Below are 17,285 nucleotides of genomic sequence, written 5' to 3' on the forward strand. Positions count from 1 at the left end.
TGATAGAAGCTGCCTAAAAGCTTGTACTTAATGTCACAGAAAAACATGTGAATTTAATATCTGCTACCTAAAATGCCAAACTAGCGTAACATCATTAGCAGAAAAGCAAACCCTCCTGTATCTTTTGCCTTTAACTGCCCTTATATTTTTTATGGGTATTTATATAGCCTTGCTGTTAAATACAAGCTGGGCCTATGTACTGCTGCAGTCTTACACAGCACTTCAACTTAAAGTGCTGCCTACACAGACACAGACTTCTGTGCTCACTCGAGTTTGAGAAACAAAGAATTATAGCTCAAACATTAACAAGCACTGTCAGCAACAAGCAGAGATGTGCATGGTCAGTTTTCCGCTACAAAACTAACAGCTTTAAATACTGCAATGCAGGTAGTATTTAAAGTTAATATATGTTCTCAAAAGGACACACAAAGATTTTATTTTATGGAAACTGATGTGTATTTGCAGGCCAAAATGTTGGCCCATAACAGCCATTTACAAAAATAAAGTCAAACTACTGTATAAACAGTTCAAACACATTGACCAAGGTCCTGTTCTACAAATGTGCTAATGTGATTTAGATCACAATGATTTCTACATAACCTGCATGTTCTTATCTATAACACAGTAAAGCTATAATCATCCATCCATCCATCATCTAGACCCCCTTAGTCCTAACCAGGGTCCCAGGGATCTGCTGGAGCCTATCCCAGCTCTCTCTGGGTGAAAGGCAGGGGTCCACCCTGGACAGGTCCCCAGTCCATCACAGGGCCACATAGAGACAAACAACCTCACACACTCACACTCACTCCTATGGGCAATTTAGAGTCACCAATCAACCTGACATACATGTTTTTGGACTGTGGGAGGAAACCAGAGTACCTGGAGAAAACCCACACAAGCACAGGGAGAACATGCAAACTCCACACAGAAAGTCCGGGTTGCGAATTCGGAACCTTCTCTCCAGATATAACGTTAATCATTCGTATCTGAAATTAGTTTCTGTATGGCGCTTACCCCCAACAACCCGTACTCAGTTAGTTACTCATCAATTGAATATCGATGAAACTGCACTTTTTAGCTTTGGGCTTCAGGGCTTGTTGATCTGACAACAGCTCCAGACACATTTAAAGCAGCTTGACTGAACAAAAACATCTATACTGATATGTATTTGTCAACATGGCAGCGTTAACCTGAATGAAGAAGGGCCCAGTAGCGGGATGAGTTAGCTTATGCTAGCAGTTAGCGCCATTACTTAACTAACTAGTCGTTTAATAGAGGCGTCATTTAACTCGGTGTTGTAACCAATAACTCTGACGAAATACAAGGTTGACAGCATGTCCAACATTAACTAACTAGAAGTCCACAAAAAGCAGAAAGCTAATAGCCAGTGTTACGTTTTTGCATGTTTGTTAACGTTAACGCTAATTGGCTAGCTTGTTAGCTAGCTAGCTAATTGGCGGTTGGTGCTAGCTACCGTTAGCTACGTACTAACTAGCTAACACCAAACGCCAATGACTCACTTTACCTTTAACGTTACAAAACTAACAAAACGTTTTACTTGATTAGCTAGCGTTTAGGAAAATATATTATATCAAAATGAGATTACAAGCGCTCACCTGTCTCACTATCGTACTGTACCAACCCCGTGAGCTAACGTCACTAAACCTGCCTGTCCCTATAATTAACTTTATTTAGAGCAGCTGCTTCTCTGATTTCCTGGCAATCTTTCAAAAACCCAGGAGCTAATTTAACTGCACTTACCTCAGTAAGTGCAGTTAAGTGAATCTATTCTAAGTTTTTCTGCAACGCCATTGAAGGTATAGGTATAAATTTGGGCTGTAATTAAATGTTTCAATAGGTGATTAATCTGTTGATTGTTTTCTTAATTAACTTATTTATTGTTCAGTTTATAAAATGTGAGGAAGTCATGGAGAATATTCTTAAGAATTTTCTATCACACAAATTGATGATGTATGTATGGTTTCATGTAGTTAACCATAAAAAGATCCCAGATTAATGATTTTCTATGAGTCAAATAAAAACGTTTTGTTAAAAACGTTAAAAAAGTTTGAAATTAGTGATTGTTATTTTTACTTTCAAAATGAAGACAGCCTTGGTTTACTGGGGCTTCTGTTAATGTTAATAAGACTTTAAGCATCACAGAATAACTGTATATTTGTGTATTGATTATATAGGGCAAGTTATGAAGGGATCGCATCTGATTCCTATGATTTGTGGTGAAAATGCTTGTGTGAGTGTAGTTTTTCTCAGGTACCACCTTGACTTTTAAACCTATAAGGAAGCCTGACACCAGATGTAAAGACAGGCCACCCTTTCGAGCTTTTTTAAACGAGACGCTAAAAAGAGAAGAGGAGCAAGCAGATAAGAGACTCACAGACAGCTGGCTCAACTGAAAAATACAAATGCACCAGCTTTAGATCCAAGACGATGCAAAACCAAAGTCCTGAAAGTTTAGTTGGCAACACTAAATACAATGGATTTTAGGTTGACTGACTGGTAAACGTCACGATTTTCTGTGAGTCATGCCTGTAGTGCTGTAGTGTATTACTGAGTTAGTTTAAACAGATGGGGAAATAAAGAGCTGCACACACTTGATTATGCACACAACATCAGGGACTTAGTGCATCTCAAATCTCTTATTTTCCATGTAATAAGAAGATGCTTATTTCCAAGACATCTGGGGCGGATTTTCTTCTTCTTTATTGTAGGTGCATACAAGTATTGACCAGGCATTGACTGTTTTGATATTCACCCAAGGTAATTTAACTGATTGGACTCCGTTCTCTGGATGAAGGTATTTTCATCAGTGAAATCACTTGAGGTGGTCCTGAAATGGTCAAAATCATTCCTCTTTCACATTGTGACATGAAAACCAATGCTGGTATTACTGTGTGGCTTTATAGAAGAAGAGATGAGAGAAGCTACTCCTGCAGTCCTTTGGAGGAGACACAAGTGTTGATGCAGTGGCGAAGTTTTATGTTTTCAGTTCAAAGCAGGAAGCCTCACTGCGACTACACGCATCATATCATATAACTGACAAAATATAAGAAACAAAATTGCTGCATTGATTTATTTTAAGGTCCGTTGAGAGCAGTGGAATGAGTTGAAATCACAACACTGAGGTACTATTACCTTATAAAGTTGTCTAGATTGTGTTAGCAATCAGTTACCTTATACCTCATTTGAAATTGTGTGTCTGACCATGAGTATAAGTGAAATATTCCCTCTCCTCTTAGCTCTGGTTTGATCTCTACCAAACCATGAGAAAAAAATATCTGGCCCCTTAGCTGCTAAAACCTTAATTATGGTCTCAGTCTAGTTGCTAACCATTGTCTGCCTCCTCATTGGTGCTATGCATGTGGTATACAGAGCTTCTTTTTCTCAAGAAAGCCACTGTTGTGCATCAGAAAATCGAAACAAGGAGCTGAAAGTGGCAATAAAGCTGCAATGAGAGGAGGCAAACTGCGGAGGTAGGTTTATACTCTGTGGGTTTGTAATTACAAATGACCGGTTTCACATTAAACACAGTGATTAATGCACTTACAAGTAATTTTCTGTGAAGGCCAAGAAAAAAGCTGGCATTTTCAATGAAATATGAACATGACATTTACATTGTGCCCTGGATCTGCAGGCCTGTGGCGTTTATTCATTTTGTTTTTTAGGCTAAGTTTTTGGCACAGTTTTGCTTTTATTTAACAGTACACGATGGAACGACAGACAAGAAATGATAAAGATAAAGGGGAGTGGGGGGCATGCAACATAAGTCTGGTCAGAGTAGAGTGTTGTGAATGTCACATGTGCCATAACCACTCAGCTATCAAGGCTCTTCAGGCCTGAGCCTTTGATTTGCTACAGATTGTCATGTAGCTTAGGCTACATCACTTATGGCAGGACCACTCCATCAACATCAGAATTCCTCTTTTGATTATGATGCAGCAAGCATACTGCTCAGTCTCTCCACTTTTCGTCTTTATTCTTGGTCTTGTGGGAAGAGGGGTATGGCACTGATGGCATGGAAGAGTGGTAAAAAGTTGCAGTTTACTTTCAGTTCTCCATTGCAGACTTAAATAACACCTTACTATATAAATATAGCAAGACTCATATGCTTATGTGTAATAATATACTTCCTAATAACATAATTATTGTGGGTGTGGAAATTTCACAAGTGTTTTTAAGCCCAGGTCCACCCATCTATCTCTGTATTGCAGCCCCAGTCTGACTCACCATATATTTGCTTTGAATATGTTTAATTGGTATCTGTCGCTTGTGGGTGATCATCTGCACCCTATACATGATGTCAAAGGTATTTTCGTGTACTTTGAGTAAGGCAGAAAAGTGAAATAATTAGGCATCCGCCCACATATGAACTGTAGAATAAGCACATGCAAATGCAAAAACCAAAGCCAGCATGTTCCATAATAATGTATCAGGTTATATCACTGTGATAACTGGCTCTTACAAAATACGTTTTGGCCCAGACATGCCACCATCATCATTATTAGACTCATTTATTTTGAGCTCTTGAGTTTACTCCTGAATGCAGTTTACCAGTGTGATCATTTATGGTGATCCAGTTACAATGTAGGAGTTGTGTTCAGATATAAGGATGATGTTGGGAGGTAGCCTATACCAGCTCACAAAGTGCATACTAACTACATATCCCGTTGGTTTGGAACAGTGGATATCCTCCATTCTGTTTGTTTTCTTAATTTAATTTATATTCACAGTATCACCTGCTAAAGATATACATAGATATACATTTATTTCTTGAAAAAACACCAAAAGTTTTGATGTTCTCGAAGCCCTGACTGGTCGGAGTTTAAATCCCTTGTGGAGGGTATCTTAGGCTAACACATACAGAGGAAGTGCACCTTTAATGTGGTGCATGTGTAAGTATTCAGCAAGGCTCAGCTGATTTCGGACACACTATGTATCATAAGACTGTGTTTTGGATGTGTATTTTCATGGATGGGAAGTTGCAAAGTTACTTTAGTGCACAACATTCTTAATGTGACTGTGTTCTGTGTGTGTCCATGCGTGAATGTGAGAAAGAAAGGTCCATATTTACCCTGCTGGAAGCACCAGTAGATGCCATTATGTGTTAGCCATGTGTCATGTTTCATTATTGTACATTCCATCACTCATTGGCCCCAATGCCTGATAAGCAATCTGGAGAATTTCTCTGCTGTCAATCAGTGACACACCCAACCCATTTAAATTAGCCCTGCTCTCAGGGCTCCCCTCTTGTCTGTGATCACAGTTAGCTGCTTTTGTCATCTGGCACGCAATGACAGCCAACACTCCCCCTCCTCAGCGTACTTTATGTACTATGCTGGAATAAGAGTGTGAAATGTCTTTCAGAGGATCACACATAAAAACACAAGCATACACACACAAACACCTTTATCTAAGTGAGGCAGAGGTATAAGTGCCAAGTTGTGCATTTGGCTCTAGTTGTTCAGTTATGAAATTCTGAGCTAAGCAGTCTGGCGTTTGTGGCCTCAAGTGGCAAGGAAGTGTAAATAGAAACAATCATTTAAATTATCCCATTCACTTGTATGCCTATTGCATGTTTAAAATGCTTCTTTAAACTTTAAATTTCATTTCCTATGTTTTATATGATCAAGTCAACATGTAAAATACACATTTTGAGTTAAAGAAATCTTAGCTGCTCAATCACAAGCAAGACTTACTGGTAGTTTTACTAATATCCATCAGACCCTGAAGAGCATGAATTTGGTACTGAGCACTGACTCATACATGATACATTATCATTGCTCAGAATGATGTAAAATCCACCTCAGACTACACTCATCTCATTATGATATGCTAGTTAGTGGGGCCTTAATGTCTGTACTCCGCAGTGTATATTCCAGGAAATTTCACAATTGCAATCAATGTTTTGTAAAATGGTTTTGACACTTCGACATTCAGTATGAACAAGTGACTGGCATGGGAACACTGTATGTGCATTTCAACTCTTCCTGGAAAAAGTGTCAACCTTTTGTTATCTACTTGGCACAGGAGGTCTTACAGGAAATATTTATCTTTATCACCTCTTGGGTGACTTGTCTCAGAAGTTTGTTTGAAAGATAGAAAACAATGATTTTCTTCTCTTTGTAGTTATACTCACACATTTCTAAATATTGTGGAGTGATTGATGTCAGAAATATTCAAGCATTAATGTACTGTAGGAAGCTGCAATAAATGCTTGCCGAATGAAGCTGCTTCATCTTCCCCACATCATAATCTTTTTTCAGGCAATGTAGAATAATTGAAAATGTAATAACATAATTTTCAGTGCTGCAAGCATAAAACTTCACACACACAAGTACATGAATGCATGTGCTGGTACAAAACAGTAGCTGAGACTTATCTAAAAGACAGCAAAGCAGAACTTATTTGTGTTAACAGGAACCTGGGTCATTACCATCTTTGTCGACTCTGTAGCCTCATTCTTGGTGTTTAAAGTGGACTAAACGCTCTATGTAAAAAAGTACCATGAACAGCTTTGAAAGCAAATGAGAGTTTCTTGATACAAGTAGGAAATAAATGCCTCTTTCTTTTTTGCTTTGCTGGGTGCTTTCCTCCTGTTAGTCACATGGAGCCTTTTATTCACACTAATGATGAAAGCCCAACCAGTGAAAACAGTCACTGTTAAGGCTTCAAAGCTGAGGGGAGAAACAGTGGGATGACGCCTGGAGACCAAGGTCAGCAACCTCATTTATAAAACTGTGTTATATCTACATTTGTTATGTAATGACTTGAGCAGAAACCCACAATCAAGCAGCTACTGTATTTATAAAAAATACATTTTAACAAGTGGTACTGTTTTTTTTTTGTTTTTGTTTTTTTTAAAGAAAAACATTAGACCAGAGATTAAGAGAATTTTTGCAGCAGAAGGACAAATAATTCATGCCAGTGTTACTGGCATACATTATATGTCAAAGCTGGGTGGAATTAATGATCAAATCTAATTACGTTTTTGAAAGAAATATGTGTACTTTCTTTCTTGCAGAAAGTTAGAAGAGAAGATCATTACCACTCACTTCCAGGAAGAAATATAAAGCTCCCCTGACAGCTGTTTTGTTTAGTATGAAGACTGGCAGCAGGAGCAAAATAGCCAGTATGTCTGTGCAATAGGGGCAGAATCTACTGGCACCAAAAATCATCACTAACTATCACATAATATGCGTTTTAATTTAATGTAATGATAAAATGATCATTTCTCACATTATGGGGGATTTTAAGTACAGGATGTACCAGGTGTGTTACCCCCATTTTTATATGGATCAAAGAAAACAAGATAGAAAGTGATAACTAGTGAGCTTTAGAAGTACTGGAGGATTTTCCTAAGTAGATTCAAGAGTGGTCTAAAAGCTCTTGGCAAGAAATTGAATATGCGTTTTTGCCAAACTACTGAATTAAAAAGATAGGATGAAATGTGCAGTGTACACAAACTTTGTATGATAAAGTTCACTTTCAGTTCATACATTTCAGCTTTCATATATATATATATATATATATAAATATATATATATATATATATATATATATATATATATATATATATATATATATATATATATATATATATATATATATATATACGGCTTATAAAAAATATTCATGCTGAATTTTAGTTCTATGTGCTTTTATGAACAAGGTGTATGGGCGTTAATGGAAAGTGATTTTAAAAGTACATTTAAGTGTAAAATAAAACAAGAATTTTTTGGATTTTTTTAGAAAATGGAACATTATACTCCTGGATGGAGTCCTGGATCAGACCTTGGCAAAAACTGATATATATATATATATATATATATATATATATATATATATATATATATATATATATACGGCTTATAAAAAATATTCATGCTGAATTTTAGTTCTATGTGCTTTTATGAACAAGGTGTATGGGCGTTAATGGAAAGTGATTTTAAAAGTACATTTAAGTGTAAAATAAAACAAGAATTTTTTGGATTTTTTTAGAAAATGGAACATTATACTCCTGGATGGAGTCCTGGATCAGACCTTGGCAAAAACTGAACAGAAATTGCAAGTAATGTCTCAAAAATGTGAAATCCCCGAACAGCCAAATTCAAATTTGTGTTGTGATTATCTGCAGCAGATATATTTTGAGTGGAAATTATCTGCAATAGTGGCCTACTATTTAGCTTACTGCACTACTGGAAAGCTCAGAAAGGACATGACACTTTCACATCCAAACAACACATCCTGTTCTTCATCGTGTGCCAAACGTGACAAACAATCCTCCAAACACACACAAACTCATACTGTATGTACTGTATGTCAACAAACACCTCATCCAAAACATTTCAGTCTCATCATATTCTTTTCTCTTGCTCTTGTAATCAAGCACACGTACTTACACAAACACACACACTCACACAAAGAGTTCATGACAAAAATATTTTAGTAATAAGTTCTACACGATTGATGCCGCACTGATTACTGCATGTCCTTGAATGAATAATTCAGTAGAACGCCACTAATGCTTGAGCTAAAAATGTCAGTCTGTGTCAGAAAATCATGGAGTTTGAACATATCTGAAAACTCACAGTCTTTTCTTTTTGGGGATGTTGCTTTTGGCGATGCTGCATTTGTGTGTGTGTGTGTGTGTGCGTGTGTGTGTGAACCCATGTGATAGCATATGTGGCCATGTACAGTATGTGTGTCTGTGCTGACATTCATAAGTGTGTATCTGTTTGTGCAGTTGAGTGTTAGTCATCTGTTTCTCTATTTTTGGCTGGAGTTTGTTTCTCTTTGTGTGTGCATACTCTGACTTGTATGTGTGTTTGCCTTAGTGTGTGTGTGCGTGTGTGTGTGTGTGTGTGTATGTGGATGTGTGTATTTATGATGGTATGTACGTGCATGTTTGTGTGCCAAAATGAACTTTGTGACCTTTCCATGATGGCCCAGCTAAATAAAGATACAGTCGTCTTTCTCTCCTCTTCATATTTGGCAACCTTGCTTGGAAGCCTGACACAACTGCACAAGTCATCTCTTTAATTGTGTATTGATCCGACAACACATCAGCAGCAGATTTTATGGTCATTTCAAAGCACTAATAGAGTTATTACAGCAGAACCTGATGCTACTCAAGACAATAATGTAACAATTTTGCTTTTCAACTCTTTTTTTACCAACACCAAGAGGCACAATAATGCGTCAGAGTTTATATGCGTTAAAAAAAGCCACACAAGAATATTTTTTTAAAAAGCATCACACTACTGGCTGGAAAAGAACATGGCTTTTTATTTCGATATCTTTTGCGGTATTATAGCAGTGTGTTATTGCTTCATATTGCTCAATCTGGTTTATTTGTTTTATTTCATTTCTGAAGAGTCATGTTTTTTGATGTTTTTATTTCATGGGTAAATTATTCTATTGAGTGTAATTCATTTGGTTTGTGTTAGGGCAACAGAGACACTGCAAATAAATTCAGCTCAAGATAACTTTATTTATCCCTCTATGACAGTTACTGTTTTTACTGTATATACAGTCTATTTACTCTAGTTACTGTGTGTTGGGCTGCTATATATCTTGAAGGTTGCAATGAAAATTTACTTTCTTAGATGTGATGAGGTAGATCAGTATCTAACGTATGTTTTGTTGTTTTGTGCATGTTAACCTTTGTCAGTTATGTGCTTTTTTAATACCAACCCCAGTAAGAACAGGTGCTGCCAAGGTAGCAACTAATGAGGATCCAGATAAACAATAAAAACTGTCTAACCGATATCCTAACTCTTCACTTTCACAAAGTCATAGAGGACACTGTCCTCATTTTTTAAAATGTCCTCCCTATCAAGGTCTAAAGCTAATTTGGCCTTCCCAAAGATAGAAGTGTAAGAACACACACACACACACACACACACACACACTTAAAGTATACCACTCCGTTAAACAGTCGCTGACTCCTAAAGAGATTCTAATCGTAATTGTCTGTGCCACCTAAAAGTAATGTTTTTATCACAGTTTTCACAAAGAGAAAGTGCATTTTAATATCTCCACCTTCAGCAGGAGAGAGCCTGCCTGTGTTCTGTCTCTCATATTTTATCCTGCCTCATGGGTGTTTTCAACAGCCAAATTACAGAGTGAAGAAATTTATCTGCTGTTATAACATGGAGGGGACTGGAAATGGAAAATGCTCAGTGCTGAGACACCCTCCAAGCACATACATATTCATAGTGCGGAGTACTGCATCCATCATAAATTTGAAAATTAAAAATAATGTGTGTTTCTTCTGAGTATGTGATTGCATGTGTTTGCGTACACCTCTTGTTGTGGGAGCTTGGGTGTGTATTTTTCTTTCTTGAGGCTGCCATGAATGTGAAGTTAGGAGAAGTTAATGAACGTCTTGTGTGTCATCTTAGTTGGATTCTCTCCATCCTCTCAGTGGAAGGTCCACTTGTCACCAATCATGCCTGCTTCATACTCCAGCTAAAACTAGGGAATAAGGAGCTTAGCTTGGCTAAGATAAACTATCTGTTCACCTTCTGCACCTCATCTCACCACACACTCATGAATATGAATATGAAATTAAAGCTATGAGAATGTGAAGGTGGGACATCACTCTCTGGTCTGTGTGTGTGTGTGTGTGTGTGTGTGTGTGTGTGTGAGGAACAACCAGGACAGAGGTTTGATTTGGAGCTAAAATCCCCAAACTGTATAGTAAAAAATTATAATTCACTGTAGATTTGCTGACCTGAAATATAACAAGCTGTCACAACAACTCTGTATGTGTGTGTGTGTGTGTGTGTGTGTGTGTGTGTTACATGACTTGAATACACTGCTGTATGTGACACAGTAGTACAGGATGACCTATACAGCATGTGTGTGTATGTGATATTTGGCAACATGCTTGAATTCCTTATAGACTTCCCCTGTGTTAGTTGGCAGTTATGCTGCTTCTGCTGTGGCCTATTTCTTATGTCTCACTGTGATAGGAGATGTTATAATGACATTTTGATCTGCTACTTGCCCACAATGTTATAGACAATTTCCTGAAGTTGTGTCGCTATTCGGGGCTATTACATAATGGCTGTAAATTGCTTCACCATGTATGGTAGAAAAACATCATTCTGTTAAAATTTTCATATTTGTGAAACAACTAACTGGTAATGCTTTTCCTGGAAATGATCCTTTTCTAGTTTCTTTTCATGTGAAAGTATATGAACTGGGGAAAAAACCCATGAATTTTCAGATAGCTTTATTTCCAAACTGCACAGGGATGATGACAGATGGGGTATAGATGATTGTAAAGCTCAGACCATGCAGTTTGGTCCAAAGTTGGTGAAGAGACGGTTTCAGGGGAAAGAATGATAAGGCAGATTATCGCATCTGCCACCTTTAAGCCATAAGTCATATGTTTTAAAACAAGCAATGCAGTGTTTGTGGGTTTTGAGGCAGTATTAAAACTCATGATTATGACCTCTGTAGCTATTTTTGTTAGAACTGATGCTATAGCTGTTTGTTTTTCTGGGGAGAAAATAACTATTTCAGATGAGCAGCTGATGCACGGAGCTCTTACTCAACCATTTTGTTTAAATAGTTATTTGCATCTCCACACTGCTCTGTGTGGTCTCGATTGCAGCCTTAATTTCCTGCACAAAGTCTGCAAATCACCCGAATGAAACTGGCTACCTACAATGCTACTGACATTTTCATATATGATTACTTTTGCTGAAGAAATGTAATCTCAATAGCATTGATGAAGAGGGATTTTCCTACTACAGCATGCTTGATAAGTTGTACACCATAAATAAAATGATGACAGATGTTGCATTGTAGGGTTGGCATTATGCACATAACACAAAGTTCATGTTCCTTCACTTTTGACACAAATACACCCCACAAGCTCAAATATAGCTCAGATGGCATAAATCAGTTTTGCTCCTACTGAAGATATTATGGATCTGTACAGTGCTCTTGGTTTTTGATCAGCTCTACTTTGTTTGACTTTCAGAATAAAAGCACAGAAACTGAACAATAAATAGGTAACAGACAGAAACACAATATACTTTAAAATGAATAGTACGGTGTTTTCAATCTTTACCTGCTGTCACATACACCAATTACAAAGTAATACTTCATTAAAGCAACACAGAGGCAGATAACACTGATTCAGGCTGGTGTTCTATAAGGCTCTTTGGTCCCTTGAGGGTGATCACTAAAAAGCCATGTACTTGTAACCACTGTTAAACACTGATTTTCAGTTCAGTAAGACTTCATCACCATATTAACTGATCTCTCCAGCAAGTTAAACCTTCTCATGACAGACAGTGACGACTGCAACAGGAAATATGGTTCAGTATTACAACAAATCTGTAGTAAACCGTAGCCAGAGGAGGCACTGACACTTTCTACAGAAAAACAATAAAGTTAACACACACACACACACACGCACACACACGCACACACACACACACACACAGAGGTCAGCAGAATTAGACAATTAGTACACTGAAGTGTTGCTGCTGACAGCCCTTGTCCCATTGAGTCAATAAACCTGTGCGCTGTTCAGTCACAGACACATTTTTTTCTTTTCTTTTTTTTTTTTTTTTCTGAGGAAACTCAGGCCTCGATCTTTTGGTGAGAAAAATAAATGTACCATCATCCTCTTGCCTCAGAGCAACAAACTAGATGTGCCACGTAGAGGTCCACTGCATGCAACGGTGTGCCGGAGGCATTAGTGAAGAGTGACTCAGCCAAACGGTTATAAGAATAACCCATATGGAGGCGTAATTAGGGGTAACATTGCACATCCATAATTGCATTGTTCATCCGTCCTGTAGTAAGTGTAAATGTCTACCTGATAAGTACTGCTGCTCATCAGGAGGCATGGCTTCTGGAAAATAATGTTCATGTTAAATATGTTTTTACAGTTTTCAGAGGACATACCTCCTCTAGCATCCTGTGCATATCCTTTCCAGAGGTTAGAAAGAGTTTTTAAGTGTTTTAAATGTCCGCATACTGAAGCAGTTCATTGGAAAGGTCAGTCCTCTGATGTGATAGTCCAGGTTAAGTTAAAAAGCACAAAAAAAGCAAGATGAAATGATGAAGAGGTTACACTCTTACTTTCACATCTCACACAGTTTTCTTTTTGAAGTCCAAAATCCAACACACTTCAGCTTGATCTGTATTTCATGAAAGGTGAAAGCTGAAAGTGTCATTACAAACACCCTGAGTGTCCATTATGACTGACGTGTAATCAGGAGCAAGGTGTCTGACATGAAAGCTTTTCATATAAAAGTCAGCAGATTTAAAAGGATACCCTTGTCTGTGCGATCACATTTGAGACCATCATAAACCTTCTCTTGTTTTTATGTTTTAGATAAAAATCGAAGAACACATGTTTGCCCTGCAGCTGAGCAAATTAAGAGTGCAGACGTAAGAAATAACCACTAACCTTGTGTGATCCTTGTGCTCTGTAATGATAAATAAAGGGCCCTGGGCTTATAGGAGTCTAAGATTTGTTTTCCTTATTTTTACCTGCTGTCTTTCTCCAATAGTCCTTGAGTCCTTGATAACTATAAAACCTTATACATTATACATTAAACAGTTTGTATTCCTATTTGAAAGTTAATTCTCAACCGTTTTCTGTTTTCTTGACGATCTTCTCTCAGTTTTATAACCTTGAGTGTGTGTGCATTTCTTCTATAATGACCACTTTGTTTCCTAACATTCCCAATGTTTTAATGCAATCTGGAGATAAATATGTGTGTCCTAGGTGTTAAGAAGTTTTGTATAGTCAAACTTTGCCTTTATTTCAGCCCATACCCTGTAAAAATGTATATCAGCTGCACACTGGGAATTCATGGTCCAGTTTGTCTGTTTGCACACACCGGCTATAAAAGAGTGACTCTCAGTTATGAATTTTATGCTGGAGTTTCCATAGTTCAACATATTTTTAAAACAGCCCTTTGATTGTTTGGTTAAATGGAAATTAAGATTTTTTCTGTGCCTCAGAAATAGCCATTTTTCCTATTCAGGGGACTGTGTGCTAAAAAAACGTTCCCTTGGTGCTTCTGCAGAGTATCTTTTTGAAAGCCTTTCTGAAGTCTTTGTTGAAGATGGTGTATATGACTGGGTTAAGTGAGGAGTTGCAGTAACCGATCCAGAAGAAAAACGTAAAGAGTGGCTCAGGGATGGCACAGGTCTTTGGGCACACTGCCTGCAAGGAGTAAGAGAAGAAGAACGGGAACCAGCATACCACAAAGACTCCGATGACCACTGCCAGGACAAAGGTGAACCGCTTCTCTCTGTTTACCATCGCTTTACGCCTCGCTGCTCCAGGGTTGTTCTCTATTTTTGACTTTCTCCCTGGCACCAGCCGAGCCCCCTTTGAAGTGACGATCATGTCCCTGTAGCGCTTGACTGAGGTTGGGGAGTGGACGCCCCCCCCCTGCTGGTGACCCTGGCATGCTGGCGCTGCCTCGGCCTCCTCCATGGCTGTGCTCCATATCACTCTCAGTGCTTGAGCTGTCACCATTGTTATTATCAGCTTCTTTCCCTCCCTGCCGCTTGCCTTTCTTCCCCTCCTTTTTAGTCTTGGCAGGGGCAGATTGAGGCACCGAGGACGAGGTTAAAGGGCCATGGGGAGACGCTGTGATGGGGGTCATACCTGGAGTAGGGGATGGAGGTTGCAGGAGATTATTGGGTGTGGGATTGTGGGAGGTTTGAGATTCTCCTGGGGATGGAGAAGGGGTGATGGCCAGGGTTGGGGGTCTGGCGTTGGCGGTCTTATTGGATGAAGGGGGTGTGCTGTCTTCATCATCCTTCCCATTGGCTTGTAAATGTCGTGGAGGCTGACTTGGCGTGGCACAGCCGACCCCATCCTTCCGGGGCTCTCCTGGTGGACAACGTGTTCTCTGCTTGGCTATTTGGTAAATTCTTATGTAGACCAGTATCATGATAAGGCATGGGGCGAAGAAGGATCCGATGGTGGAGTAAAGAATGTACCACTTCTCATCATTGAGCTGGCACTGAGGTCCTCTCTCACCCCCCTGGTCCCCTGCCTCACTTTTGTTCAGTGAGAGCAGAGGAGGGAACGAGATGATGGCAGAGATCAGCCACACCACCACAATAGCGGCTTTGATGAGTCTGGGAGTCCGCTGACGCCCGTACGTAACCCTGGAGATTGACAGGTAACGGTCCAGTGAGATGGCGCACAAGTGCACAATGGAGGATGTGCAGAACAGCACATCCAGCGCCAAGTAGATCTCACACCACAGAGACTTAAAGTACCAGTAGCCAAGCAGTTCATTGGCCAGAGAAAAGGGGATGATGAGTGTGGCCACTAAAATATCCGCTGCAGCCAGTGACACTAAAAACAGATTCTGCGGACCTCGCAGTGACCGGCTGGTCAGGACGGCGATGATCACCATGACGTTCCCCACGATGGTGAAAAGGACCATCAAGGTTATGGCAGTGGCGAAGGCCGCCGTAGCTTCAGGAGAGTAAGGAGCGAGTCTCAGGACGCTCTGGTTACATGGGACAGAAGCACCGGAGCTGCTCACACTGCTGTTCCAGCCGCTCAGCTCCATAGAGCAGCTGCTGTCCAGAACCGAGGCCATGCTGGGTTTAGCTATCCAGGACTCTTTAGTCAGATAAAAAGTGAAGAGTGGAACATTTTAAACACGTATTTCCCTGTTATTCTATGGTTTTTAATCATTTGTCAGTTGTTGTTTTTTTCATATAGCCTAATATGTGTGTAACATCAATTATTTGTAATCATATTTACCTCAGTTGTTTTCGTTTTATCTCTGTGATGTTTCCAAATGTTAGCTCCCTTGCATCCTCCACTGCAGGTCTTCCAAGTCCATTTACGCATGCAAAACAGTCCTGGGCAACGTGTCACGGCGTCATAGAGTCACGGATCAACGCTTTTCAATTAAAACTCCCTGCCATTTTCTACAGCTTGTTTTCTCCCCAAAAACCAGAAATGAATCTGTGCCTCAGCCTCTGCAGAGCCAACAACACAGCCCGAAGAACTGAAACTTCTGTAACGCACGACAATTGGTCTTTTCCTAAGATGACTAATCATGAAGACCGGGAGATGTAATTAATCACAATTTAATCTGAGGACATTTACAGCAGACACACTGAACACAATCAGCTTGGACTGAATTTAGCCGAGACTCGCGATCTGCGTGCGCCCTTATCTGGAGACGCGCGTAGGTTCTACCTGCCCAACAAAAAATGCTTTAGCCAAAGTGAAGTAGAATTCATATAATACAGTATTTACAGTGGTTCATGATAAAAAAGATACTGCTGTTTCCCTGTGAAGGATATCCTGCCCTGATTCCAGTTTTTAGTCAATCGAACAAGAGAAAACTCAAAGTTAACGTCAAGCTCGTCAGCTCTGCGCACGAAGAAGAGCAATGTGATGAAAACGTGTTGTTCTTCAGAAAAGAGACGATCCCTGTTGTGCAGAAAAGAGACGATCCCTGTTGTGCAATTTCTAATCTTTGCGTCTTAAGAGTTTCTTCTCGGTTCTTGCGCTCCTGCCTCCCAGAAGTTCATCAGGGTGTCAGGATTCAGCCGCTCCGCTCGCGCACATCACAGGCTTCCTCGTAGAAGGCGCAGCAGCATCTTCACTTGTGAACACGACCTCAGGACAGAATCTAATAAGTGGGGTTCCTCCCATCTCCCATCTGCGCTTCTTTTCAGTGCCGGTGATGTCACTGAGGAGCTGTGGGCGTCATGGGATCCTTACCTTCTCAATCCCTTTAGCTCCCCATCGTCCCTCTCTCCCTCATTCACACTAAATCTACACCCGAGCGCTCAACCAACGCAGCTGCATTAGAAATGGCTTGTTGGGAAAAACTGCTTCGGTCAATTAACTCAACGGGTCGCTGAAGTGTCCGTGTGAGAGCGCAGAGCTGATGCCATCTGCTCTACAGAGGCATTAGTTTGTTCAGGGAACACTTGCACTTAAAAGCAACTGAGAAAAGAGGCATATCTGGCCTGATGTGGTAAACACTGTCATCTTACGATAAGATAAAGAGAAAACTTTCATTTTGAACAACAATGGGTGGGACACCCTGGGCTTAATGCAAAACAACTGGAGAGTCCGTGTGAGAGCGCAGAGCTGATGCCATCTGCTTAACAGGGGCATTAGTTTCGTCTCAGCGACGCTTCCACTTTAAAAAAATGCTCAGTCATCCTCGTCTTCATCATCACCATCATAACCTTCATCAACATTAACCCTCCCTTCAATATGTGGAGTCGCACAC

General features: G+C 39.7%; 1 protein-coding gene across 1 annotated transcript; it reads right to left on the bottom strand.

Moving 5' to 3' along the window:
* Positions 1–11,268: 11,268 nt before the first annotated feature.
* adra2b (adrenoceptor alpha 2B) lies at positions 11,269–16,858 on the bottom strand. Its single transcript, XM_026322226.1, is given in 3 exon segments — positions 11,269–14,452; positions 14,454–15,646; positions 15,791–16,858. Coding segments are annotated over 2 exon segments (1,572 nt in total). The 5' UTR covers positions 15,624–15,646; positions 15,791–16,858; the 3' UTR covers positions 11,269–14,050.
* Positions 16,859–17,285: the final 427 nt, after the last annotated feature.

The sequence above is a fragment of the Mastacembelus armatus genome, chromosome 9, assembly GCF_900324485.2.
Source record: "Mastacembelus armatus chromosome 9, fMasArm1.2, whole genome shotgun sequence".
NCBI classification, from domain to species: Eukaryota; Metazoa; Chordata; class Actinopteri; order Synbranchiformes; family Mastacembelidae; genus Mastacembelus; species Mastacembelus armatus.